At 47.8% G+C, this 27,890-nt stretch overlaps 1 protein-coding gene across 1 annotated transcript in view; it reads left to right on the forward strand.

Moving 5' to 3' along the window:
- The first annotated feature begins 2,271 nt into the window (after positions 1-2,271).
- The window catches only part of Map3k1 (mitogen-activated protein kinase kinase kinase 1), a 65,092-nt gene continuing 39,473 nt past the window's right edge, over positions 2,272-27,890 (forward strand). The window contains 3 exon segments of the mRNA XM_032898897.1: positions 2,272-2,329; positions 2,332-2,361; positions 2,364-2,721. Coding sequence (XP_032754788.1) covers positions 2,272-2,329; positions 2,332-2,361; positions 2,364-2,721 — 446 coding nt within the window.

The following is a 27,890-nucleotide window of genomic DNA, read 5'->3' on the forward strand; positions in this document are numbered from 1 at the left end:
CAGTGTACGGGAAATCACTGCTAAGTTTAAGTCCAAGCAGGAATGAGAACCATACCTGCGGAGAAAAGAGGGGAAGTGGAATCACTTTAAGGCAGGCGGAGCCTACAGCAGCCTGCCATTTGGCATGTGCTTCTGCAGAAATACAACAGAGGACCCAAACAGCTCCAGGATCCAGGTGGAGGTGGGGTGGGGTGGGTGTGTGGCGATGGGGAGGGGCCCACTTAACCATACCTAGGACTCACAAAGTTGGGTAGGACCTATCCAGTTAACTGCTTTCAAAGGAGACTTTATATGGATGTATATAGCAGGGAGCTGACTTCCTTAGTCGATCGGGCCCTTTGATTATTTATCTCTGACAGAAAACTGTGTGTCTGTGTATAGGAGCATAATGACAGCAGAATTATGTCCATAAAAGACAAAAGGAAATGCGATTCAAAAAGTCTTAATAGTCTTCATAGACTGATGCGGTATGTGGAGGCCAGAGACCGGCAGTTAGTCAGCTGTGCTTCATTTGATGCCTACCCTCATTTTCAAACAAACACCATACAAATAAAGAGGCAAAAGTCACTTTTTGCTGGAATTTCCTTTAAAAAAACAAAACTTTATTATTCAGGCCAAACTTCCAAAGCTGGTCCAAAGACAGAGACAAAGGCTAAGAAGGGTCTGCAGTGGCTTTTCTCACTTACAGGTACCTAACTATGAGTGTGCCAATTTAAGTTTATTTTAGATCTCAGTAGAAACCAGAAAAGCTAATCCTTTTCGATTTAGAATTTGGTGGGTGTGGCAATCTAGGAAGACCTGGGAAATAACTACTGTTTGGTTTGGATGTTACGCTTGTCTACTATTAAAAGAGCATATAATTATAGCCTAAATGGAGACCCAAATCTTGAACAGACTAATCTAAACTTTCAAAATGTGTACCTTTTAATGTAACCATCAAAAACTATAGCCTGCCAGATGTTGTAGCACTCAGCATAACACGGAGCTTACATTGAAGTCAGGATCCTTTAAAAAAAAATAAAAATCCCTTTCTTGCTCTCCAGCTGACATTACACACCTAAGGAGGGCTTCATTTGATCTACTTTGGAGACGTTAAATGAATTATTTTGAGATAGTTCAGGCTTTTGTTTAAATGCAGGCGATATCTCTCCTTTTTCTGTAAGATGAAAACCCTTCTTACCCCTCCCCCACGCCTCATGTCTTAATGTTTCAAAAATTAAATCTAGAGATCCGGGGTTCTGAGAGATTGCCTAGTCTAGACAAATCGGCTGGAGGAAAAGAAGTAGCAGAGGAGGGGGAGATACGGGCGACATGGCAGTTCCATCCCGTTGAAAAGGGGTGGGGGGGATTCCCATATATTTACAGCTTCTCTATCCCCAGCACCTTTTCTAAAAAGACTCCCAGGCAGGAGAGAGGCGAGAGACAACCTGGGAGCGGCGGTGGGGGGAAAGGGGGGGGGACCCAGGAACCCAGCCTGTCACCTGACTGCCAGGAAGAGGGACGTGCAGCTGGGAGCATCTGAGGGGGGTGGGGAGACCTGGTAGAAGATGGCAAGATCCAGCGCTTCCTGGCAGAGCGCTGGCTCTTTCGCTAAACGTGCTCTCCCGCTTTCGGTCGGAGGCTGCCTTTCCAAGACGGGGGAGTAACCTCTGGCAGAGCACCCGGGTTGGTCCTTTTGCATAGCCGGTGGGAGGAGGGAGGGTGTCCCAAACCAGCGGCCTCAGATGTGCACAAGGTAGCACAGGAAATCTTAAGTAGTGTTATTTGTGACACCAGGGCGGGACAAGAGGTCTGCTTTCCAAAGAGAAGGCTTCGCGTCTGTCTGCAGCAGGCGACAGTCCCGGGCGCCACCTGCGCTTCGGGCGCGGGCCAGGCTGGTGCGCGCCGGGCCCCCAGCGCCCGCTACTGAGCGCGTGAAGTGACAGACCGTGAGTCCTCCGGCTTGCGTCCCCTTCCAGCACCAGGGACTCACGCCCCAATTACTGCTTGCTCAAGGGTGGGCGAGCTCCGGCCGAGCCGCTGCCCCGCCCCGCACTACCTGGCAGCTGCCCGGGTGCAGCGCACAGCGCCCCGCGCGGCCCCAGCAGAGCCCTTGCCCTCCCACCTGCGCCGCGCGCCCGCCGCTCCGCGCTCCCGAGCCAGGAGACGCGGCCCCGCTCCCGCTCGCGCCCGCGCACTCGGCGCAGCGCGCGCCCGCCGCTCCGCCCGCCCCCGCGCTCTCCCGCCCCTCCCTCCCCCGCAGGCACGAGCGAATGTAGCCCGCGAGAGAAAATGGCGGCGGCGGCGGGCGATCGCGCCTCGTCGTCGGGATTCCCGGGCGCCGCGGCGGCGAGCCCGAGGCGGGCGGCGGCGGCGGAGCTCTCCAGGAAGCGGCGCGCCCGCAGCGGGCGCGGGGCTGCTGCGGGAGACTGGCAGCGCGGGCCGCGAGCGCGCGGACTGGCGGCGGCAGCAGCTGCGCAAAGTGAGGAGTGTGGAGCTGGACCAGCTGCCGGAGCAGCCGCTCTTCCTCACCGCCTCGCCGCCCTGCCCATCTACTTCCCCGTCGCCGGAGCCCGCGGACGCGGCTGCAGGAGCGAGTGGCTTCCAGCCTGCGGCGGGACCGCCACCCCCGGGAGCAGCGAGTCGCTGCGGCTCCCACTCTGCCGAGCTGGCGGCCGCACGGGACAGCGGCGCCCGGAGCCCCGCGGGGGCCGAGCCGCCCTCTGCAGCGGCCCCCTCCGGGTGAGCGGCGGGCCGGGCCGGGCGGGCAATGAATGAAGCGAGCACGGAGCGCGGCTCCCGGGGCTCCGCTCGTGGGGCCCCGCGCCCCCGAGCCCTGAAGGTCGGGCGGCGCCCGGGACGGCGTGGGGACGGGACGGGAACGTGCGGGAGAGTTTGTTATTGTTTGCGGACATGTGACAGGCGTGCAAACCGCGAACGTGCGGGGCTCCCGGGGCCGGGTCCTGAGAGCCCCCACGGCGCGCTGTGAGTGGGGAGCCCGGAGGGCGGAGGTGACGGCGGTGGGTCTGCGCCCTGTGACAGGATAGAGCCCCTCGGCCCCACGGGGACGCGCGCCCGCGGGCAGGTACCGGGCCGGGCTTAGGCGACGCTCCCCAGGCGGCCGGGGGATTCCGGGGACTGCGGGGAACGCCTGTCAAAGCGACGCGGGCGGACGCTGCGGGCTCGCTGGACCGCCGGGTCTGCGGGGACTCCGTGGCTTCCCTCACTGCATGTCCCTGGGAATTCCTACCGCACCTCGGAGGCTAGAGCGCTGGGAGTTTGAATCCGCCTTTGAAGTTAGCGTTTGGCGGAATGCTGTAGGATCCAGGACCGGATGTGTCAGCCATTCAGCTTCAAAGCTGTGGGGACTGCGCCCCGCAGCACCGCTGCGTGGCGGGGACAGGGACGGTGCGGGGCTGCGGCTTCGCTCGCAGGGGTCTTCCGGTGCACCACAAGTAGGATGTGCGTAAGATAGTTTACACCAACGGCTCTTTGGCCTCGCCCTTTTTTGGCTACTGGAAAATTTTCTGTTAGAGGAAATTCTTTTTTAAGTATATGATACTTTTGAAAATTCTGATGAAAATACACAAAAGCATAAAATCTTGTTGGGTGTGTGAAGTTGCTGGATATGTTTTCGTGATAGTCACCCGGTGGCCCCGTAGAATTTCTTGACGTTTACTATGGGTGGAGAGTGTTTTATTGTGTGTCGAATCTGACAGTAGGAATCCTTGGTTTCGGTTAGTTATCTAAAGTAATTTGACCCCTTTTGGTGCTCTGGCTTGTTTAAAATCACGGTCCGTTTATTACTTGGAGGTCGTTTTTCCTCCCCCCACCCCCAGTAGTAAAAAGTGTGCTGACTCCTGGGCTCTGACAGAATGGGGAGGAAGGTAGGCAGCAGCCAGCCCTACTGCAGCTTTCTGTGTGCACTTGTACACGTATCTTCCTCTAGGGTTTCCTGTTTTTGTGCAGATTAGATTAAAACATTACCAGAATAATTCCTAGGTGGCAACTCTTACTACAGATCAACTGCAGACGGAAGCAAAAAACACTAACTTAAACTTGGAGGAATTAATTTTCTCTAGTTTTGTGAGACCTGATTTTTTTTTCCTATATGGTAATACAGCTGGCCGTACTTCAGCATTTACAAAGTCAATGTTATGGCCTATGAATATAGCATGAGAGCAGCAACTGCAAAAATGATATATAGAACTTTAGTGTTGCCTGTAGACTCGAAATTGGAGGATGAAGGTGAGGGCAGGAGGGATTGAATACCTGAGTAATCTGTGCTTAATTTTCGCATTCTCTTTCCTCTCCTTAAGGAGGGTTTATAATTGTAAAGGTTGTTATTAAAATAAATACTGTTAGCTGGAATTCTGTTGGTGCATCTCAAATGTTACATGTGATAGTTTCATTTGCAGTAAAATATAGGGTATCTATCTTTTTGAAATAATACCAACGGCCCCTCCAGTTTTTGTAGCACTGGTTTGAAATTCATTTCAAATCTGCTGGTATAGAACTTACAACATGAAGAAGAGGTTATACAAAGATATTGTCATGTGTTTTGGGTTGCCTGTTACGATGCCTTATTATTTTATCATTTAAGATCTTGGGGAAATGATTATAAGGCAATCATATAAAATCTCAATTGAACGTTATGTTCCCCTCTTTCAAGGAGTTCACACACATACTTTGATGAGGACGATTTAATACTGATATTTTGTGTTTGTTTTCTGTAGTAGTAGAGAGCCAAAGACACCCTCTGTGTGTCTGAAGACCTATTGTAGTTTTGGGGGTTTTTTTTGTTTGTTTGTTTTGTTTTGTTTTTAATCCAGTTTCTAAACTTTGAATGTAGAAACTGAAAGTTTAGAAAATACACATTCGTGAAAGATAAATTATGGGAAATTCATTAAAGTCAAAGATTGTATGTCTGCCCCCTCTCCGTCAGTGAAATAACTCAAGTCAGTGAAAGTCTGTGCCTGTAAGTGGCGCCCAAGGGTTTGGAATTTTCCCTTATACTAGGGAATAAGGGGCTTTTCCTTCCTATTTACCGTCTTTGAAGAAAAATTACAGTGTTGCTCTTCATTGAACAGGCTATTGTGAGTTTGGCAGATATAATTACTCTATCCTATTTTTGTAGGTTCAACCAAACTATCAATTTGCTGCCCCATGAAAGAGCAAGATATGCTGTGCTAGTTAATGTTAGCTTTGTTTAGAAGTAGAGATATTTCATAAGTCGCCCTTGCTTCCTCATAGGCCTCAGTTTCACTTCCTTTTAGAAGCTGTTAGGCTAAAAATACAAATCACTGATCCTTTGCAGGAGGGGAGGTATAAAAACATTAATAATGAACCTAAGTAAGGCATCTGCTCTGAGCAGGTGATCCCCTAAAATCATAGCGTAGACCCAGAAGTTAGCCCTGAGTGAGTTCCCGTGCTCTGGTACTTAGGCTTTCTCTCCAGGTTTTGTTTTAAACTAGGTGAGGGAAATTACTGTATTTTTAAAAGATTAACCTTATTAAATAGGATTCTGGAAAAGAAATATCAGAGCTAGAGTGGTTGCCAGCTTTTGTTTTCTCTTCATATCTGATCTTGGCAAGAGTGACTGGTTAACCAACATTCCTTAATATATAATTTCCAATACACTATAATGACTCCATTTTGTTAGATAGGCAAACAGGAAGGAGCCCGGTTGATTGATACTTCTGTGATACTTCTGTAGCACTTCAAGTGTGATGTGTTGCACTTTGTGGAAATGGTCACTGACATGTGGGCCTGACTATTTCAAGATGGCAGAGAAAGGGATATTCTGTAGCTTTCAACAAGAGCAGAAAACAAACAAAAAAGCAGCCACAGTTTGCCTAGGTGGAGTCTGCCACCCTGTCCTTGACCCTGTTGGCCAATCCCAAAGGAAGAAGTGCTGTGTGCAGTAGTCAGAGAGAATGGGTTATTCTGAGGAAACATGAGGGGCTGGCCAAGACGCTGTTTGTATTGCCTTTGCATTCTGCACTCCACGTGCATCCCTGAGCCGAGGGGAAATCTGTATTACAGGAAAGAGTGGCGTGGGAAGGAAGGTCTTAGTCCATGGCGGGCACTGCTGACCCCATGTCTGCGTTTTTCAACATAAGATGATTTGTCTGCATCACATGTGCCATGTACATCCTGTCGACTGGCCATCTGCTTTAGTCCTGGCCTTTCTGTGTCTTTAGTTAAAAGCCACAGTTGCTGAAGAGTCTAGAGGGAACCTGTGAAGCCAGGAGGTAGCACGAGCAGGGTCTTGGGTTTGATTGCTAACATATGCAATGTTAAAAACACGACAGTGTCTTCAAGAAATTACTTGAGGATATTTTTAATCAAGAAAGACGTCAGGACCAGAACTGAAGTAAATGACTCACCAGAAACGGGGATGTTAGTGTGGTAGGTACCCTTTAGATCACTAAACATAAGGATTTTACCTATGGCTTAAAAAAAATAAAAACACCTGGTGGGTTTGTAGATAGATGTGTACGCTTTTAATACAAGCAGCTTCCCTGCCCTCTGTGCGGCCGACAGATTACATAGATCACCTTGTTTAATCTCCAGCCCTCTCGGGCATGGTAACTTCTCTTTGGGGAGGTAAGAAATTAATTGGACATAGAAAAACCCTATGATCACTCAGCTACAGACAAAAGGTAGGATTCGACCCAAGTCAGCCTGCTGCTGTTGCCAGCTCCTCTCATTAGTTTTTTTTTTTTTTTTTTGCTGTTTCTATTTTTGTTTTCAAGTTAATTATTAAATTAATTGATGAACTTTAAAAAGGAAGTTGCTCTGTAGGAGTCGTGAGAGGACGGGCTTGGACTCTGCCCTGCTTGTACAGATATGACACATTCTCTAACAGCCTTGCGTGGGCACAAGTATTTTACAAGTAAGTACTATTTATGCCCCCCCACCCCCCCCCCAACCTCCTGCTTTGGCAAAGAGGATAAATGTAGTGTTGAAAGTTTCTTAGATTTGTGCCATATTAAATCATAAGTGAAAGGAGACAAAGAAGTTGGAATAGTGTTCCCACTGTCTTAGATTTCATTCATTCAGTGTAGATGAACTTTGCAAGACAGTGGTCTGGTTGATGAAAAGGTCACTAGTACAGAGAGCCTGGGTTTCAGTTGGTGGATGATAGAGTGAACATGTTTCCTGATCCTATGTTAAGTGCAGAGAGGGCAAGCGAGAAGGGGGCAGGGGGGAGAACCAGGGCAGGGGGGAGAACCAAAATCAGTCCTCTTGAACTCACCAACAAACAACATTAGGTGAATACAGCCGCGCCTTCCTAGCTCCCTGAGGCCAGTTACTGACTGCCTACCTCATAAGTCAGTAGATAGGACGGGTGGCTTTGCCCTCTCCTGCACTGGCAAGCTTGGTTTCTGCTCCTTACCTCTGATTCCCCCCCCTCCCCCTCTGAACAGGCATGCTGGGTTTGGGCTGCAGTGCAGTAAACAGATGCAGATCTGGTTCACTCTCTATCTGCCTGCTCTTAAGAGGGATGGAAACAAAGCTGCAAGTTCAGGCATGATTTCTTTCTTCCTGTTCTAAGAGAAAATTAAAACGAGGGTATGGGAGCAGGAAATTCAATATCTGCCAACACTGGTTTTAAAACTCAGCCCTTATTATTCGTAAAAGCAGCTCCTGATAGGAAAACAACGCAAGGAAACGCAAAATGCGCTCCAGGGCGTAAGATGATCAGGATAGCTTGTTTTCTCTGCAGTTCTGTGGTGCACCCCAGTTAATTCGGGTATGTTTGCTGTGGAAAGAGTGTTCAGTTCCGTCAGCATTTGAGGCACTGGCTTGATACTTGGATACTACAGGCTGAGATGTGATACAGTGCTAGGCAGAATTTTTAAGTCTTAACCAGGTGTACTTTTAAAGTGCATGGCTGTCAGCTGGGAATTCCTACTGTGGCCATCTGACCTCTTGAAGACTCCAAGTCCCTGGAGCCACATGGTATGATATATACTGTCCTGTAGTTAGGATAGTAAGTTAGTTTGTCACATTGTGCCTATCTGTCCGGGATGTCTGGAGTGAGGAGGGGGAAGAGACTGGACTGTATAGTGGGAGCTTACTTTCTGGTTGGCCCAAGTAATCATTAACTGATCTGTTACGATGTCATCTTCAAACAGATCTTACAACATTCTGAATACTAAGTACCAGATCAGGAATTGTAATTCCCAGCATGGATTTTGTTTTTAAAGATTTACTTATTTATTTAGTGTGTGTGTGTGTGTGTGTGTGTGTGTGTGTGTGTGTGTGTGTGTGTGTGTGTGTGTGTATTGTAGCTGTCTTCAGACACACCAAAAGAGAGCATCGGGATCCCATTACAGATGGTTATGAGCCACCATGTGTTTGCTGGGATTTGAACTCAGGACCTCTGGAAGAGCAGTCAGTGTTTTAACTGCTGAGCCATCCCCAGCATGAACTTTTTACGTTTTGTACATTGCTTGGTGTCGAGCAGAAGTTTATTGGTATTTAGTAAGCAGTCATTGAATATTCTGACATATAATTTAAAAGCTATAATAATTAGCATATTTCAGTAGCTTACGTGTCATTATAACTGGAGCCCTATGCAAACTGTCAAGTACTGAGAAACTGAGCTCTGGTATGGAAAGTATCTGGTGACTTGGGTGACCTTTCTCCACGACTCTAGCTGTTCTTCCTTGGAGACATTAGAATTAAGTCTTCAGAATGGCCCTAAGCTTTCCCTATTCTGTCTCCTTACATTGACCATTCAGAATAACTCTGGAGTTTGTTTTCCTGGTCATGACCTCCCTGGACTGCAGACCGCACCAGAACCAAACTGCTATTCTTCCCTAAACCAGTGCTAACCCGTTCTTGCTCACTAAGTGCAGAAATAGGACCTAGGACTCCTCCTTGGCACCTGCCAGCCTCCTGTCAGCCTTGTTCTTGACTCTCAGGTCATTTGCCACCTCTAGTCCAGGCATCCACCAGGTCTCATAGATTGGAGAGCAGCCTCTCATGCATCCTGTGTCTCACTCTTGCCTTCCTGGACTGCTTCCCATGTTATATGCATGAGCAACCATTTAAATGAAAGCCTAACCTTAGCTTCCTACCTCCAGAAAAACGAAGGAATTCTGTTAAGTCCCTAAGGTTTTCACTGAATTACAGACCAGCTGAATCTGTAGCGTTCCCTGAGCAGTCCTGGCTGGCTGGGCCTCCTCTACCTCTTGGGTCTGTCCTGGCTCGACCTAGTCTCACTTCCTTTGTTTCCTCAAACTCCAAACACTGCCTCCTGCTGGTGGCCTGTGCTTTCTGTGTTCCCCTGCCTTGAATCTCCCTGAGAAATTAAGGCAGCTTCACTGTTGAAATCTTATTTCTTTGTCCCTTCCTTAGGGAAACTTTTCCACTCACCCAGTCTGACTTTGTGGTGCCCCTGTTGACATTGTTGAGATTTTAAATTTAACTTTGTTGACCGACTGCCAGCCTCAGAAGACAGTATGGCCCGAGTGGACAGGGCAGTGACTGGGTAGGAACCTAGCACTGGTGCACACTGAACAGCTTGGGAACAGAACATGAGGGACAACACCGTGCGTGTTCAGACAAGTGGATCCTGTGTTCTTCCCTCTGGTCGAATGTAGTTTATGACCTAGCTGAGAGGGGCTCAGGCAGTAAAAGTATAGACTCAACCTACGGGTTCTTGAGAGACTGGCTGGAAAGTTTCTGGGCTTGTAGCAGTACATGGTGCCTCCAGTAAGTAGGGCGGTCCAGTGTGTCTGAAGGATGTGGCTGGGCCACCTGGTTGCCTTCGGGTATAAGGAGTTTGCTCAGTGCCTAAGACCTTTCTGTACTTACCGGGTATTTGAGAACACGCACATAGGGATAAGTACCTGCATAAGGGTGTTAGGCCTTGATATATAACTATTTTACCAAGTTCTCGGGGTGTTGTTCAATTTTAAGATATATCTAGGATTTCGTCTTTGAAAACTGGCTTCTAAGATTCATATATAGTCTTGGTAAGTCACTGAGGGTGAGTAGAAGTCCACATTCACACTAAAGAAAAAGTTTGCTAGGCAAGCACTGTATGAGATTTCAGGTGCCGTGGGCTTGTGTAACAGGAACCAGACAGGAGGTAACTGAACCCAGCATGTCCCTTACCTAGAGCACAGTTTAGTAACTGAGACAGAAGGCCTGAGGCAGCCAAGGGGGCGGGGCGGGGCGGGGGAGGGTGGATTTGTGAAGCCCTTTGATTTTACAAGAGTCTCTGGCATTTGTGCAGGACTGACATTTATCTAGGGAGTTGCAGTCTTGGTCATTTGGTGTTCCTGCCCCACAGTAGTTAAAGGCACACAGTGGGCATCACGAGGGGCAGGCGGGCTCCTTCCTGGCAGAGGTACTAGCAGGGAGTGCGTGCAGGGAGGCGGAAGAGGAGGATTAGAGTGTACATTCGGGACCCCTCAGCTGGCGCTGGGACAGTCAGACCTGCTCGCTTGTTAGACATAACCCTTTGAGCATCATGGTTTGGGTGTCAGGTTTTCCTAACCTGCAAAGTAAATGGATCAGACATAGAGTCGCTCTGCTGTGGAACAGGGATGGCTGAGGGTGGCTTCTTATTTGAAGTCGTCAGTTTTGGGTCATCTCAGAGCATGTACCATGTGTCAAAGAAATTGTCTCAGATTTGAATGCTTAAGGTAGTAAGCCTCTCTCCAGTGCCTGCAGCTCTGCGGTCTGGACAGTGAATAAATGAAATTCTCTTTGAATTACATAGAGTGGATGTTGCTAGTTATTTCTAGAATATATATATTTCTATTGATATGTAGACTCCTTGTGGGTCCTCTCAGTGGAGAAAACCATTTTATTTGTTGGTCTATGTCATGTTAAACTCTGCAGTTTCTTTGAAATAACTAAGCTTTAAGCTACCACCAGTGTATCTCAGCCTTACCCTAAATATCCAAGGGTCAGGCACTCAGTTCCAGCTTCCCACCCAGCATTGACAAAACCGTGTGAATTACTGAAGGGTGGGGATTAATGAGGGTCTCTTGTAAAGCATTAATCATGTGCGTGTGTGCGTGTGTGTGTGTGTGTGTGTGTGTGTGTGTGTGTGTGTGTGTGTGTGTGAGAAAAGTATTTTAATTGGCAATATCTGTTAACTGATTTTCAGGATTTCAGTTGGTGCTTTTTTATTGGATTTTTTTTTTAAATGTGACAAGTTGGGAAGGTAGCTCAGACATAAAGAACACTTCACATGTGCAGAAGCTGCAAAAAGAAAAGCATACAGGTGGACAGACAGAAAAAGATGTGCTAGAAAGTATGGGTATTCTCTTCTTTCCAGTGCTGACGGTTGAACCCAGAGTGTCCTACATGCTAGGCAAGGGCTCTCCCAGTGAGCCAGATCCCCAGCCTTTATTAATATTCTTGAAAGGAGTTTGTGTTGTGGGGAGGGGCATGAACGTGGGATCTTAAGTTGACTTTAAACCCAGTGTAAAGCCTGGCTGCCTGAACTTGTTCAGTCCCTCTGCCCCTGCTCCCCAGTGCTAGGACAAGGGCACACACCTGGCCGCCTCACACACCTGGCTGCACACACCTGGCCTCACACACCTAGCTCAGCTTTTCGTCTTATTCTAAAATTCTACATTTTATTTTTTAGTATACTAACTACATACCTCCTGCTGTTTACATTACAGTGATGAGGTAAATCACCAATAAAATAAATAAAATGATATATATACATATATACATACATATACATATATGTCACTAAAGCTTAATATAACAACTCAAAACAATTTGTCTAAAATAGACACATGTGTATGTGTGTGTGTGTACATATATGTATGTATGTACACACAGATTGCCCTGTAAAACCTCGTGTCAGTTTACATCCACTCCACAGTAGGTGACAGTGACCATTTTCCCAGCCTTACCAGTGTGGTATATTACCACAGTTGTGTTTCATCTTCTATTCTTGTCAAGCTGGTGGGTAAGAGTAAGTTTCCCCCTTGAATTTGCATATCTTAGTTTGATCTTTTTTTGCTTGGCACGGGGGTGAGAATTCTGCATTCCTAAGTCACCAGATTTCAAGCTCTGTGCTAGATAGAAAGAAAGCCCGCCATCCCGCCATCGCCCAGAAACGAGAGCCTCTGCTGACTCAGCCTTGAGAGTGCCCTTGCTCAGATGACTCTGTATCCAGCTGTCACCTGGGGAGGTCTCCCAGGCAGAGGGAGGGTGGTTCTGTCACATGCTCCCAGGAGAGCCTCTGCGGCCTTCCTGGGTAAAGGCTGCCACCATCTCCCTACCGGCTCTGCTCTTAACCCTGTCTTCCACACCGTCAGCCTTGTTCACTCTGAGCTGGCCTACCCTTCCTTCTCCCTGACAGCAGTCAGTGCAGTGTCCTCCCTGGTCAGACTTTTCTCCATCCTTAGAATGAAGCCCAGTGTCCACAGTGCAGTTTAGATGCTGTGGGGTACGCCTCTTGGCACCCCCAAGTTCCCCACACAGAACACTGGAGCCCTCCTTGGTCACAGTTTCTGAAGGGCTCACTGCCTCCTCAGTGAGGTATTTTTTGTGTTTTTACTCTCTTTGAAATAAAGAATTATTGGTATTCTACTAAAAATAAATGTGTCTATTTGTGGAAGTCAGGGCTGTGCTGTAAATACTGCTGAACTCTCTGGTTTAAAAGTTCTCTATATTCGCTGCTCTTAAAGCCTTTTCGTTCTCTCTTTGTCACTGTATATGTGCTCATGCCTTTCAGCACAGCATATTAACAGACAGACAGGTGTCTGAAGCACACGTTGTAAAAATGAATCAAATGTTCTAACTGGCTGGTGTTAAAATTTCAGACGTGCGGTGGCAGGGAAAAATGTTGGTACCAAGCCGAGACTGCCCTTGAGACTAATCCAAGGCCATCACGGGTCAGACAAATAGGCTCAAATACTTCAAGCAGAGAGCCTGGCTGGGCATGAGCACGTCTGTGGCAGGTTTGTCTGTGGCAGGTTTGTGTCAGCTGCCAGACCTCCACAGCCCCCTCTGTGAACCTGGAGTGGTGTTCTTAGAGGAACGGAAGGGCGGTGTAGTGAGTCTGTTAGCATGAATGACCCATGTGAGTCACCACTCCTGATTACGGGACACCACGGCTTCAATATCTGCTGTGAGCTGGACATCAGGGTGCTGGGGACACAGTGGGGAGGAAGTCGGCTGTCCCATGGTATGTCCCGTGGTGTGCTGCAGACATCAGCCTGGTTGGGGACATGCTGCAAAGTCCTGAAGCATTCTGAGGAGTGGGACACTCGCAAGGGACTTTCAAGAGAATCCATGGGCTAAGTGGGTAGAAAGTACAGAGGCCTAGAAGTCAGTGTAGCAGTGACTAGAACTCTGTCCATGTAGCCCAGGCAGCCCCACCTGAGTGAAGACGGGGTGCAGATGGGGCTCAGACATCTAGGACAAGGTCCCTCCCTGGCCAGCTGGAAAGCTAGACAGAGATCACTGCCTGGGTTTTGTTCCACGGACTGATCCTTAGGTTAGGTCTCGGCGTTTAGAACGAAATAAAAAGCCTGTGTATCTGGATGGGTAGCCACGCCACACCAGGAAGCGGGTCAGCAGGCTCAAAGGAGGAGTCGCAGAGCTGGGAGCCAGGCCTGCCAGCTACCTATTGCTGTCAGGGCCCGGGGAATGAACTCCACTCTGGAGTCTCGGCTTCAAAACGGGAGTTCCCAGAAGGAGTAGATGATCAAGTTTCTCGTTAACTCCGATGCCACTGCGCATGACCTTGGACCCTATACTTCAGCTGCTCGTGTTTTTAGCAGAGGCTATCTGTATACATAGTGATCATCCCGTTAGGAATTCGTTTCCCCTTACTATTTTGAAAGATTTTTTTTCCACAGGGGGAAAAAAATGGGAAAGTGCAGCTTTTAGATTCTGTGACGCTGGGTAAAATAGCTGACAGTCTGTCTTGGGAGGCTGAGTCCTTGACACCCCGACTCTGTGCTGCTCTCGTGCAAGTGCAGCTCCAAAGTAGACCCAGGATGGAGTGGCAGGGAGCCTCTGAGGCCACTTAGAGCCATAGCTTCCAGACTGAGACTGTCCTGCCCAGCTCAGGCAAAACTCCTCCTCTGAGTGTCCTGAGTGACCCACTTCCTGGTGCACCGGTCACCGTAGCAGACCAGCGCTCTCAGCACTGAGAAGTTGAGTGTTTGGTTTACAGCTCCCTGGTTGTCCTTTACATTCTTGTTCCTTTCTGAAATTTAATTCTGGAAGTTGTTTTTGTGGCTAAGTTTATTGAAAGTTGGTTTGGGTTTTTTGTTGTTGTTGTTGTTGTTGTTAATTTACAAACTCTTGCAATTTCAAACCATATACCACCCATGAAGGGAAGCTTAAAGTAATATGAAGAGGGGCACTGGAAGGCCAAACATGGCGAATGCACCTGTAATCCCAGTGCTCAGGAAGCTGAAGGAGTGTCCCAGGCTAGCCTGAGGGACATGGTGACATGGTGAGATATCCTGTCTACACACACACACACACACACACACACACACACACGCACACACACACACACACACACACACACCAAAGGTGGGGGAGGGGTGTGATGAAAAAAATTGTCTTGTATGAAATAACATTAAGTACTAAGGAAATATTTTTAAGGAAGCTAACCACTGTGAGGAGAATACTCTTTTGCAAAGGAGAAAAGAAATGAGGAAAAAATAGTATGTGTTCAGCAGGCAGTAGCTAGTTAGGAAGCAGGCCTCACAGTAGCTATAAACCTACTTCCTGGTAACTTCACTGCATCTTTCTTAGCTCAGAGTCAATTCTGCAAAGGGGCATCCACCAGTGATGAGTTGAGCCGTCCTTCAACTTGTGCCTAAGAAGGCTGGTTCATAAGCACACAGGTAGTGGCAGCTTCCTAGTTTAAACTTGTAAAAGGTATTGCTTGGTGACCGTTTCTAATTGCAGAAGTTCATAATTATGTCTTGGGGTTCCTTTTACATCATTTGGACAGAGTGGCAGTTACTGGGAAAGCACAAATGCAACTGTGACTCCTTTTATTTTTCTTTAGCATCTAATAATTTTGTTTTCAAACTCCAGAAAATGATGGCATTGAATTTGATCTGGAGTCGGTCTGCTAGACCGACTGAGTGGCTTAGACCTCGTGGTGACCCCAGCTTGATGGAGTTCACACGGACCTTACCCGTGACTGTTTATCCACACACCACACTGAGGCTGCTCATAACTCACTGCTGAGCACTGGGACATGGGCAGTAACTGCTCTTTGCCTGGGATTGGTGGTGAAGAACACTCGAGCCTTCCTGCTTCAGCAAAGCCCGCCCCTTCACGTGAGGCAGTTCCTGCTCCTCAGTTTGCAATGTTGCAATCAGATATCGAGATGTGTTTGAGGCCTTACTGTATGTTCCCAGCACGTGATTTCCAGACCGGGCAGGGTGAGGAGCAGAACAGTTGTTACAGACTCTGATTCCCGAGAGGCACCATTCTGAACTTTGTGACAGATTGCGATGGCTGGCTGTAGGTTCTGTCACTAGGAAATGAGGCGGCTGGACTCTGCCCACTGCACAATGCACACTGGGCCCGTGCTGCAGTCTCCACAGGGTACAGTGGGACACTCCTCCATCCCGAGAGGGTTTGCTGGGAGAGCTTTGACACCCGTGCCAAAGACCTGGGAACAAAGCTTCCCTCAGGGGCATAGGCCCAAAAGACGGGGCGTCAGAAAGAAAAGCTTATGCTCAAGAACTTGTTACTTTTTCTTCTACCTTCTTCCTGGGTCAAGTTTTGTTGATACAAAGTCATTAGTGTCTGAAGTTAGCTTCTCTCTGAATCCAGCAACTTGATAAGAAATGCATGCACAATTTTGTTGTACAGTATAATGGGGTATACATGTTGACGGGTTCCCCAAATGCTAGCCGTCACAGATCATGCTTATTTTAATGCATATAAGTAAGCTAACAGAGAACTCCTTTCTAGGGCTGGGATGTAGTGCGGGTGGTAGCTCTCCAGTGTTCCTGAAGCCCAGGTCCCATCCCTAGCATCACATGGGCACCACTGGGCATGGGGCCTAGCCTGCACCCTCAGTGTTCAGGAGGTGGAGTTCCAGAAGTTCAGGGTCAGCCTGAGGTGCCCGAAACCCTCTAGAGCAGTGGTTCTCAGCTTGTGGGTCACCTTGTGGGGGGTGGAGGTGGGGAGTTGGATGATCCTTTTACAGGGCTCACCTAAGATCAGCTGTTTATCGGATATTTACAGTTCGTAACAGTAGCAAGATGACAGTTGTGAAGTAGCAACAAAAAAATTTTTATGGCTGGAGCCTCACAACACGAGGAACTCTGTTATTAAAGGGCTGCACCATTAGGAAGATTGAGAGCCACTGATCTAGAAAGGGGCCTGAGGGCTTTTGGCAAGTTGTCACTGCTGTCCCTCTCCCCACAGCCCTCCACATTTGTCTGCCTGCCTGCCTGCCTTCCTTCCTTCCCTCCCTCTGGTTCACCACCTGCTCCCATGATGCTCTAGGATGTGCTGCTGCTGCAGGATTTTTATATGAAGTCCTCTACAGCACCAGGGTGCGCAGAGCGGCGTGTGCTCCGTTCTCCCCTTGCTTCCTCAGTGTGTTGTTACAGTGAATCCTATTTTGTCGAGCACTGTGTGATTTAGCATTTGCTATGCCATGTTACTGGCCTTTTGGTCTTGTCTTTTAATGCTTGGGATTACCTACCCTAAACTCTCTGTCCTTGTACATTGGGTTCCCTCTGCCCCAGCTATTTCTCTTTTGTGTGTATTTAGAGCACATGAGTTAATTTTATAATGATCAAGATTGGTTTACATCACAAAATTAGCCCAAAGCCAGAAAATTTTGCACTGTTGGCTGCTGATTTTTTTTTTTTTTGCTAATTTTGATGCAAATTCAATGCTAATTTTTGTCTGTTTACGTTTAGGTTTTTTGTTTGCTTATTTTAAGTGTATTAATAAGAAGCATCGATGCTCATATTTGCATGACTTTTAAAGGGTTTCAGCTTAGGAACCTGCTTTAAATGATCATTCATTCTTTTTCCCAGTACTTAGGTTGTCATATAAGTCAGAATCTTCTTATACATATAAAATGCTCTTTCCTTAAATAATTAAAATTGTTTCAGAAATCTCATCACATGCCATTCTAACTTGGCCTTTCCTGAGTCTTGCTATTTTTTTGATTCACTGTGAACTGAGTTCAAAGACTACAGCCATTTCAGAAACTGGCTTCTCACACACAGGCTTTTGTCAGCTTGGATTCCTACCTAGAGCTGGGGTTTGGGCCTTCTAGGTCTGTGGCTTTCATTGTCTCCAACAACACAGTAGCATTTGGGAGTTCTTAAATATGGAAAGTGAGGTTGCATGATGCATGTGTGTCCCAAGCCTGGGAAGCCTGGGTCACAATTCGCAGCTGAGGCACTGACCTCCCAGGCCCGAGGGTTCAGATCCCCACAACTGTCCTCATAAACAAGCCTTGTCCAGAAGGGCATTGAGCAGGCGCAGCTGCAGCCCCGGCTGTGGAAGCAGCCATAGGCACTTGTTTTAGGCTGGAGCAAGAGCTAGAGAGCTGGAAGATGAGGATCAGTCCCCAGAGCCAATGAACTTCAAAACCCTCTTTCTAGGGAATTAGACCTTGAGAGAAGAGAGGAGGGACACTCCCCAGAAGCCCTTGGGCCTCTAATCTGTTTTCTGCAATGACAACAAGAGAGAGGCCCAGTCTCAAGGTAGAAGGTGAGGACCAACACAGGAGGTTGTCCTCTAGCTTCTGCCTATGCATACAGCACAGATGCTCCCACACCCACACATGGGCCATGCACTCAGAATTCCTATAAAACTGAACACAGTTTTAGGTTTAAATGTGTTCACTGTGATGTGCAGGAGACTAGGCTCCAAATGTGGTTAAATTTCCTTATTACACACTCGGGTTTGGGGGGTTGTTTTGGTTTCTTTGGTTGGTTTTTGCCAGCAGAATGAGAGATATGTGGGTGTACACGTTCATTAAAAGTAATTGTTGACACCGGTGGAGTGCTTTACCTCGTCCTGAGAGCTTGCCCAAACTCAGAGTCTCATGGGGATGGGTCTGTGTCACAGATGGGAATAGTTCAGGAGGTCGGTGGGAAAGGAAAGAGCGGCAGCTCAAGGCCTGAACCTTCTCTCTGCCCACAACCCAGTGACCTGTGCACACTCCCCAGAGCGTCCTGTTCCTCAGGCATTCGGGAAGTCACTCCTTAATGAGTTAGCTCCAGCATAGCTGAGGCTGCGGAAGAAAGGTAGTTCTCTCTCCCAGCAGTTCTCATTCTAAACTCATTTCAGACTAGTATTGTTTTCCTCCCTTCTGGTATGTTTGACTCGTTGGCCAAGCCTCTTAACTCGTTTAACTGAAGATAATATCTAAGGCCAGCATAAAGTTCTGCCTGAATAGAGGTCAGGTCATTTATTCTCTTTCTGATGTTTGTTCCACTAGTGAGGTAAGCTAATGTGTGCCTGACCGACTGCCAAGTATCCAGTCGGGAAGCTTTGGTGGCTCTGAACTCAGTCATCTGCTGTCCCTGCAAAGGAGATTGTCTTCGAGTTTCTAACTATGGAGAGGGTACCCAGACAAGACCTAGTCCTGAGGGAAGTGCACGTTTTCAGCCTGTGTCTCTTGTGTTGCGTTGTTTTATTTTCTTCAGCACAGATCATGTCTTTGCCACCCCCTAAATTTTATCCATTGGCTGCCTTAACTCAGTGCGTGACTGGCACTGTTTGCTATGTGGATGCCACCGTGCCTGAAACTAAGACAGTCCCCAAGTCGAAGCTGGAGCTCTGGAAGTCCGCTTGGTGTGATGCCGCCTGGCTTTCTAGCTGCTTTGTGATTACCCAGAGCTAAACTCACAATGAACTCCAGGAGAAAGTCGAGGCGTGTGCTCCCCTAGAAGATGACAGTCTCCTGGGTGCGCTGCGTCTGAGACTCCTTGGAGAAAAGGAACTTGTGTAAAGTTGATCTCGTGTCTCGCCGCGCTCACAGTAGTTTGCCTTCAGGACTGTTTCCTAAGAACATGACTGACAGACATGCTGACGGGTGGAGAAATTAATGGATGGCCGGCCCCTAATGACAAATGTGATTCCTTGAGAGGTAGGCCCAGACCATGTCTGTGTCTCTGAAAGGGCAGCAGGGAAACTTCTGGTTTCTCCCTAAGGCCAGTACTTCCTGAAAGAGAGCAGAGAGGACCCTGCAGAGGATCTGGGACGTTGCCAAGTGAGGGACACAGGAGAGGCCGGGAAGAGGACTTTCCCAGAGAGCAGATGGTTGGCAGCAGATGAGGGCCACAGGAGATGACCGTGACTGTCCCAAGACAGAGCAGCTTCTGGAGTGATGGAGTGGGAGGTGCTGGGTTTCAGCATGGGACAGAAGGCAGGTGGAAGCACAGGCTAGCTCTAGGCAAACCTTGGGAGGAGGGAGGCTGGAGAGAGGTGAAGCCGCATGGTTTGCAAGCATTTGGGAACTGTTAGGTTGGTTCCTGTCTTAAGACAGGAAGGGACACATTTTCACAGGGCTTTGGAGTAAAGAGTTTTGTTTGTTAAGTAGTGAGCATGCTTTTCTGACACATTTCTCCAAGAGGAAGTTTAGGTGGGACTTGATTGGGAGTTAGTAGAAAGCCATCTATGGCGACACGTTTGTCATGATAATGACATGAAGTATGTGCATAGGAGTCTTTCTGTCTAAATTATTATAGTTCGAGGTGTAACACAACACCAGCTCAGCAGATTCATTAAAAACAGGCTGGCGAGATGGCTCAGTGGTAAAGAACACTGGCCGCTCCTTCCGAAGTCCTGTGTTCGATTCCCAGCAACCACATGGTGTTGCATGACCATCTATAAAGGAATCTGACACCCTCTTCTGGTGTACAGGTGTACATGCAGCCAGGAGCATTTCTATATTTAAAAAAACAAAAATTAAAGAATGGGCTATGCTAGACTCTGGGAACAGCAATGACAACACAAATTCCCCATGCTCACAGGCTGCAAACCTGAGTGAAAATGGTTCTGCGTGCGCCCAGACCCATCACTGTGTTCTAGTCACCTGGCTTTGTTCTGTTTGTTTTTCTTGCTTTCTTGGACTTGTGTTAGAATGTTGTAAATCATACTTTAACATTTCAGTCCGTTCTTCTGTGATCCTAATTGTCCTTTCACATTATCTTGTACAGACACCATCTGTCTCCATGTTGCAACTTGCTCAGCCTGTCTATGACTGGTAACAACCAAACTTGGCTATTGTGGAAGCAGAGGGTGGCAGCACCTAGTAGGTAGTATATGCATGCTCCAGAAATGGGTAGAACATACCACAGTCTCAGAAGGGTTTAGGAAACCAGTTTGAGACATATAGAACACCATGACACCATGGACAGCTTACTCTCTTGTACATGGATAGCTTTCTCAGATGGACAGTATAAGGACATAGCTAATAAGCTAATAAGATGAAAATTGTATTTGATTGTTTTGTCTTACCACACTTAGGCAGAATAAGGAACAGTGTGGGCTGGGTCTTGCTGCTTGATTTAATTTTAGTCATGTGCTTTTTTTTAACCTAAACCTTTACTCTGTATCTTTGCTGCCTTGCAAGTCTTAGAATAAACTTGAAAACTGCAGAAATAAAAGCACCACTGTTGTAGTGAAAAGAGGCATGGGTGTCCAAGAACAGAAGAGAGGGCCAGGAAATGAAGCACAGGTACAGCCACCTGAGGCTCTGACATTTTTTCTCTTAATTTAAGATAGCTTTTCAGAGTGGTGCTGGGAAAACTTAGATCCATACTCAGAATGAAGCCAGGTCCCTGTCTTTGCCTTGTACAAAACCAGCTCATAGTGAACCGAAGACATAACTGTGGGACTTAATTCCTGTAAGATACAAGCATAAACAAGGACTTTCTGAATAGTCTGCAGCGGCTCAAGAGATATCTGCGAGAATTAGAAAAGCTCCCACACTTCACGTTTACCAGCTGCTCATGTGACAGAGCTAATATCTAGTATACATAAAACTCATAAAACTCATAAAAAATAACCCAGTCAGTAGTTGAGCAAATGAGTAGGCAGCTCTCGTGGCTATGGGACTGTATGGGTGTGATCCCAGCCAGCATAGGGGAGTTTAGGAGGAAGAAGGTTGGGTCATCCGCACTTACATACGAGTTCAAGACCAGCCTCAGCTACATAAGACACTGTCCTAAAAACTCACAAGGGAAGACTGCTTTGAGATTCCTGCTCTCTGGAAAACCTATCCTCTGGAAAACCAGCTGCTGAGGGTGGGGATGGTGGCCTGCTAGTAGGAATGGTAACTATAGAAGTCAGTGCGGAGGTTCCTTAGAAAAACACAAGTAGAATTCCTGTGTGATCCAGCTGTACCACCCCCAGGAGATTCCTAAAGAATCTTAAGACTAAATACAGCAGAGTTACACACTTGGCAAGGTATACAGCCAGCTTAGATGTCCGTCAGCGGATGATAGGTAAAGAAAATTCCCAGACACAGGAAAACCATGCAAAGGAAAATGTGCAGATGTTTAACAAAATAAGCCAGGCTCGGATAAATACGGCATATTTTCTGTTGTCTGTGCAATAGTGTGTGTGTCTGTCTGTCTGTCACACACATGGGCCCCAAAGTAGAAAGAGGACTACTTGATAAGAAGGGGGCCGTAGGATGAAGCATCAGGAGGGTAATGGTGGACGCATATTACACACATGTATGAAAATATCATAATAAAACTCGTCATTCATGTTACTGTGTGCAAACAGCACAGCTCACCTTCTTGGGTCTTACACTTCCTGCCAGCTCTGTCTTCCCCCTGTGTCTGGGTTGCCAGTGCTGGCCCTTGCCATCCTTGGACACCACTCCAGGCTGGCTTAGTTCTCCGCTGCCTCCCAGGTTGCTTTGCTGATAAGGCACCCCTGCCCACCCACAGGACACAGACTCTTGGACCTTCCTCCGGGCTGTGTTTTCTCACTAACCTCAGGAAAATCAAATTACCTAGATCACATGGGCAAGCTTCAAGCAATGAGAAAGGTCTGTTCACGAAAGACAAAAGCTCCTGTCTTGGTGTTTTCCTGGGGCACCGCAGGAGTATTATCTGAGCTCCCTTCTCCACCCAGCGCCCCTCAGGGCATGGCAGATGTTTCCACGGGGCCTCAGAGACTGCCCTCACCACACAGGGATCTTTTTGGTTTGGAGGCTCCTGTGGGAAGAGCATTTTTTTTTTGCTCAGCATCTGCATACCCGAGGGGCCTCGGTCAGCACTGCTTGTAGACTGAAAGCTGAGTGAGACTGTCTTGCCCTCAGGTAGACACAGCCCAAGGAGGACAGTCCACTCTATCCAGCTTGTACTTACGTAGTCCTTCTCTGTGCCAACCTTTCTACTGAGACAGTGCTTGTAGAGTTGAAACCCACTTCTGCCCTCATTCAAAATCTGGTGCTAGGGACAGGCTGGTAAAGTGTGCAGGAGGCTGGAGGAAGGTTCTCTGCACTGTTAGAGGGGCTGTGGTCTGCGGGGGCTGACGTTAAGTGTCTGGGACACTGACCCTTGGGCCTTCGAAATGTGAGCCTGTAAACTGTTAAAAGACTGAGTGGGGCGACGGCTCATCAGTTAAGAGCACTGTTGCTCTTCCAGAGAATGCAGGTTTGATTCACTCCAGTCCCAGGTAACAGGAACTCCAGTACCTTCTTCCGACCTCCTCAGGTACTTAATCACATTGCAGGCAAAACACTCTCCCATCAAAGAAACAATTTGAATAAAAAAGTTTAAAAATAAATAATTTTAAAAACCTGCCCTGCCCCTAGGGGTACAGCATGAAGGGAGCTCAGGCACTAGTCCCAGGCGGACACACGAGGGAGAGTGCGGAGGAAGAACTTTTGTGCTTCCTTCCATGGTGCTAGGAAAATTCAAGTTTTATCCACTGCCAAGTGGTTTCCTTGTTTCAATTTGAAGGTCTTGAGGCTTATAACTGTGTCGCCCATTATCAGCCTAGTTGATAGTTAATTGAGATAGCCGTTCCTGACAAAAAGGATTGGCTGCCGTGCGCGTGTGTGCTTCGAAAGAGTCGCTGCTGCTTTAGTGGGAATGGTAGCTTCTGTCACTCTCTCACGCTTGTCTAGGACGCTGGTTCCAATGGGAGACTTGGAAGCATGAGCCAACAGCTGTGAGTCAGGCCCTGCCAGCCAAAGCAGCTTGGTCCAGCTAAGTCGCAGCTTATGCAAAAGTGAAAAGAAGCGGACATTTATGAAGGGCTTCAGGATTCCAGCGAGGTGAGGAAGACCATGACTCCAGCTATACTTGCGGCCGGATGTCAGAGAGAATGCCACTTCTGTTCTAAGTGATTTGTGGGCGGGTACCTTTGCTACTAATAATTGTCTAAATTACATTTTTAAGGAAGGAGCGCCCCCTACTGAGTAAAGCGTTGTTTTTCTTGAGCCCCTTCCCTTCCCGTGATCTTTAGTTTTTCAGGCCTGGGCAGTCAGCTCTGATTGGTCCATCTTGCAGTAGAGGGGATGCTCCTGACTCCACAGGGCTCCAGTAGCTGGGATTCTTCTAACACCAGGTAAACAGCACTTGACACAGTTCAGAGCTCGGCCGTAATTTCCGTGCAGCAAACCAACTGGCTCAGGTGGTTTTGTCTTCTCTCATGACGGACAGAGCTGTTCTAAAAAGTGACTGGGGAGAGTGACTGGGGCGAGTGACCGGCTTGTGGCTAGGGCCTGGATCTACTAGGAGCTGCATTCTCAGGGGTGGGGCTGCTGTGTCTCCTGAGATGATCCCTTTACAAGTCACTACAGGGATTCCTGAGATCCACTTGCAAATCCAGAGATCTACTGGGCTGTGATCCACCCGCGCTTTTTCATTCTTAGTTTTTTTAACAGTAGTGTGTACTCTCCCGAGAAGTTGAGGGCATGGACACTAGCAAACCTGCCAGTGTCCGAGCTACGGAATGCAGTTTCACAATTTTGCAGTCGTGACGTTTAGAGGGTTGATAGACTTTTGTTAACATGGCTTAATTAATTACAAGGCATTTGTCTTAACTTTACCACTTTGCTGAACTATACAAACGTAAGGTAGCTTTGAAGGGCTAATGTAAACTGCAAGCTGAATTGATTTGTACTGTGTTCCTATGTATTGTATAGCTGGTGAAAAGATTTGTATCAAGATCATGAACTGAGTAATACAACTGTAGGGGCTGCAGAGATGGCCCAGCTGTGACAAACGTGCACATTTGCTCTTGCAGAGGACCTGGGTTTGGGTCCCAACACCCAGATGGCAGCTCACAGCCATCTGTAGCTCCAGTTCTGAGAGCTCTGACATCCTCTACCGGCCTCCATGGTCAGTGCTCTGACACATATGCACACGCACTCGTGCATGCATGCACACACACACACACACACATGCACACACACACACACACATCTTTTAAATACCACAACTTTTTTTTTTTTTTCTTTTTTTCGGAGCTGGGGACCGAACCCAGGGCCTTGCGTTTGCTAGGCAAGCACTCTACCACTGAGCTAAATCCCCAACCCCTAAATACCACAACTTTAAGGAGTTAGAATTTAATGTAGAATCTTTGTGTGTCTAAGTCAGAAGCACCAAGTGTAACTCACAAGCATTTAGTAATGTGTTGTTTGAGCCTAAGATGAATCTTGAAGTGACAGATACCTAAATAATGAATATTCACTGATCAAATAACAGACCTGAGGAAATCGTTTTAAAAATATAAAATACTCAGTTATGCCAATAGCCACGCTTTCAGATCGGCCCTCAACGGCTGGTATGAGCCAGGTATGTGGCTGTAATCCTAGCTCTTGGAAGGTAAAGTTGGGCCGGTGGGGGGCTCGAGGTTGTCTTTGGTCACAGCCGGCCTGGGATATATGCGACCTTGTCTAAAAGTAAAAATAAGCCATAATTTCATGAGTTGATACAAATTAAGCATTTCTTGTGCTTTTATTCCCGGTTCCTGGTAAAGTAGGCCAGGCGCCTACAAAGAGGCCTGTCCTAGAGAGTTGGAGTTGAGCGTAGGATGTCAGCGTGGCTGGGACTGCCACTTAGTCCTGGCAGCCATCCCCAGCCTCCCCACAGCCCGCTGCGTCCTGACTCCCTGCACTTCAACACCCAGGGTGGTTGCGTGTCCTCTAAGGGAGAGCATTCCAAGACCACAACAGTAGTGTGTAGTGTAGAACAGCCTGGAAGGCCATGCTTCGCACTGGCTCCTTTCTTGAATGTTCTTAACAGTTTTAGCTTTTAAATGATGCTCATGGGTAGTGATTAAGTTAGTGCCGTTTTTAAAATAATAAAGTGTTGAGTGTCTTCCTGGACCATGCTGTCCCAGAAAGCGTATGATCCACAGAGCCTCTGTCTAGATGGTGATCATACAGGAGTCTCACATTTAAATACGCTGGTCAGCAAGGGTATCGGTTGCTCTAGGAAGCTTTGTTTCTGATGCTGTGTCCTTGTGCCATAAAAAAATTATACCCAGCATTTGACAGCAAGTACATGATCCTAGAACCTACACAGAACAGTCCCAAGTCTGACTGACCCCAGACCCCAGAGCAGCCTCCGCAGTAGTCTTCATGTTCTTCCTGTTTCTAGTCAGGTATCATCCTCCGAACCCAGTGGGGAAAGGTGACGGTGGGGTGGGTGGTGTTCTATTTGGTGTTTTCATGTAGATAGTAAATATTATGTAAAAGAGGTGTGTGTGTGTGTGTGTGTGTGTGTGTGTGTGTGTGTGTGTGTGTGTGTGTGGTCACTTATATGGAAAGCAGCATGGTTTAGGCGGACAAGGAGAAAGGTTTGAGGACAGAAAGACCTGGTTTTAAAGCCCCCAAGTTCTCACTTACCTGAGAGTTCGCTAGACCACTTGATCTTTCTGTAAGAGTCTATCCTCAGCAGTGACCACGAGTCTTACCCATAGCCGTGCTCAGACCTGGAGCCACTGAATATGGACAGTACCTGGGGCAGGACCTGGACCTGCGGAGGCCTCCACAAGCATAGCATAGCAATAGCAGCAGTGCTCATAGTTACAGCATCTCCAGTGTCTCCATTTTCCACAGATCAGCGGGGGGGGGGGGTGTGTGAAAGTTAACTTCCTCCTAAGTACTGTACATACAGATCCATGCTCTGGAACCACCTTACATAATAGGTTCTGTTAACCCCACTTCACGGCAAGGAGATGGAGGCACAAAAGTGTTGAATGCCGTGGACCTAAGATATAGCTAGTAGCATTTGACCCCAGGCAGCCTGGCTCCGGGGCTCACACCCCTAGTCAGTGAGTTGACATCTGACCTTGTTTACCCTGTCCTAGGAACATGCCTTGCAAGAGATACGATCTGTTGATTAAGGAGTCCCTTGAGTTTTGCTTCATATTTGAGTAATGTGTGTATAAATTTTCTCACCAAGTACAGCTTGTTAAGTGTTGTCTCAGTTTTCCTGAGCTTGGTGGCTGTGGTCCCTTTGGTGCCTCTGTTCACTGCACACATGCATACCTGCACCGAGAGCCCCCTCCTCAGTGTAGGTTAGGAGTGGCTGTGGTCAGTCGCTTTGTGTCTTCTGGAGATCCTCACTCCTCTTTAGCTGTGTTAGCCTTGCAGCCTCCTCCAGGGCCCGATGTCCTCTGACGTGATCCGCCCATGAGCCTGTCCCTGCCTACACTCAGCTGTGTATGCTGTAGGCTAAAGGCTCACCGGTGCTGTGCTTCAGACCCCCAGGGTCTGTTACAAGGAAGAGAACTCTCTAGGACTTACTCCAGAACTCACTCCTCAGCTGAGAGTCAGTGGACTAGGCAGGGGTAGCTGAACTCAGGCTCTGCCAGTGGTCGGATGGAGTCAGGATCCATTGTCCAAGGACCACTTCCTTCATTGGGGGATCCAGATCTGGAGTCTTTGTTGACACAGACTCCCTCATCATCTCCCTCCCTGTTTTAGCTCTTGAAGGCAGTGAACTTTGTGATCACTTAAGCCCTACGTTAACATCTAAGACAGCTGGGGTCAGGTTCTTCTCTGGAAGGAATATTGGCTGTTGAAACGGGGTCCGTAAGCAGACCCAGAACAGATTTCTGTAGTGTGTTCCATGGTGCAGGACCTCCGCACGCCGAGCAGTTGAGAAGGCTGTTGTGGGCCTTTCCTGCCATGCACCTAGGCTTTCGTTGAAGGCTCTGAGACAGGCGCAGTGAACAGGCTCACCTGTTTGTCCCAGCTAGTATTTCCTGCCTGCACACAGATGTGGCATTTGGGATCATAAAGCATCATCTCTTCAAAGGGCGTGGCCCTTCTGTAGTCTGTACACTTTAATACCTTCCTCCTTCAGAGGTTCTGTGTCTGCTCCTCCCACTATTGATAATTGTTCAGGCACCACCACCTCAGTAGATCTTTCTAGACCTTTCTGTTGGTGAAGTTAACAGTGATCGATCCTACTGCAGCAATGGGGTACTTTAGTATTTCTGGGACAACAGAGGTAATGTTTTTCTCGATTCTCTTAAACAATGTCCAGTGTATCTTTGTGCATTTATTTTTATTCTTCTGCCTGAGCCATTGCCTACATGGGCAGGCGTGCCACTCACCAAGTAGAGTGGTCTGCTAGCCTTTCAGGAACCTGTTAGTCTTCTACTTTGAGCATCCTACCTAGCATCCCTTCCCGCCCACCAGAAGGAAGGACAGTAGCCCTGGCTATCCCTCACGGTGCAAAGAAATTCTCTTAGCAAAGGCTATAAAAGAGTTTTGCATTCTACTTCAGTATTAAAATTTCTGGACATTTAAACCACATTAAAGGGTTTTATTACCGTAGAAAACAGTTGTTCAAAGTGCCATATATTGAACTTTGAGCCACTCTCCCTAAGACCCGAGATGGGAGTCTGTAATAACAATTGCTTCCCTCATAATAACAGCCTTGTTCGCTGACTCTCTTAAAAGATGGCGCACATTT

Source organism: Rattus rattus, chromosome 3, assembly GCF_011064425.1.
Source record: "Rattus rattus isolate New Zealand chromosome 3, Rrattus_CSIRO_v1, whole genome shotgun sequence".
In the NCBI taxonomy this organism is placed as follows: domain Eukaryota; kingdom Metazoa; phylum Chordata; class Mammalia; order Rodentia; family Muridae; genus Rattus; species Rattus rattus.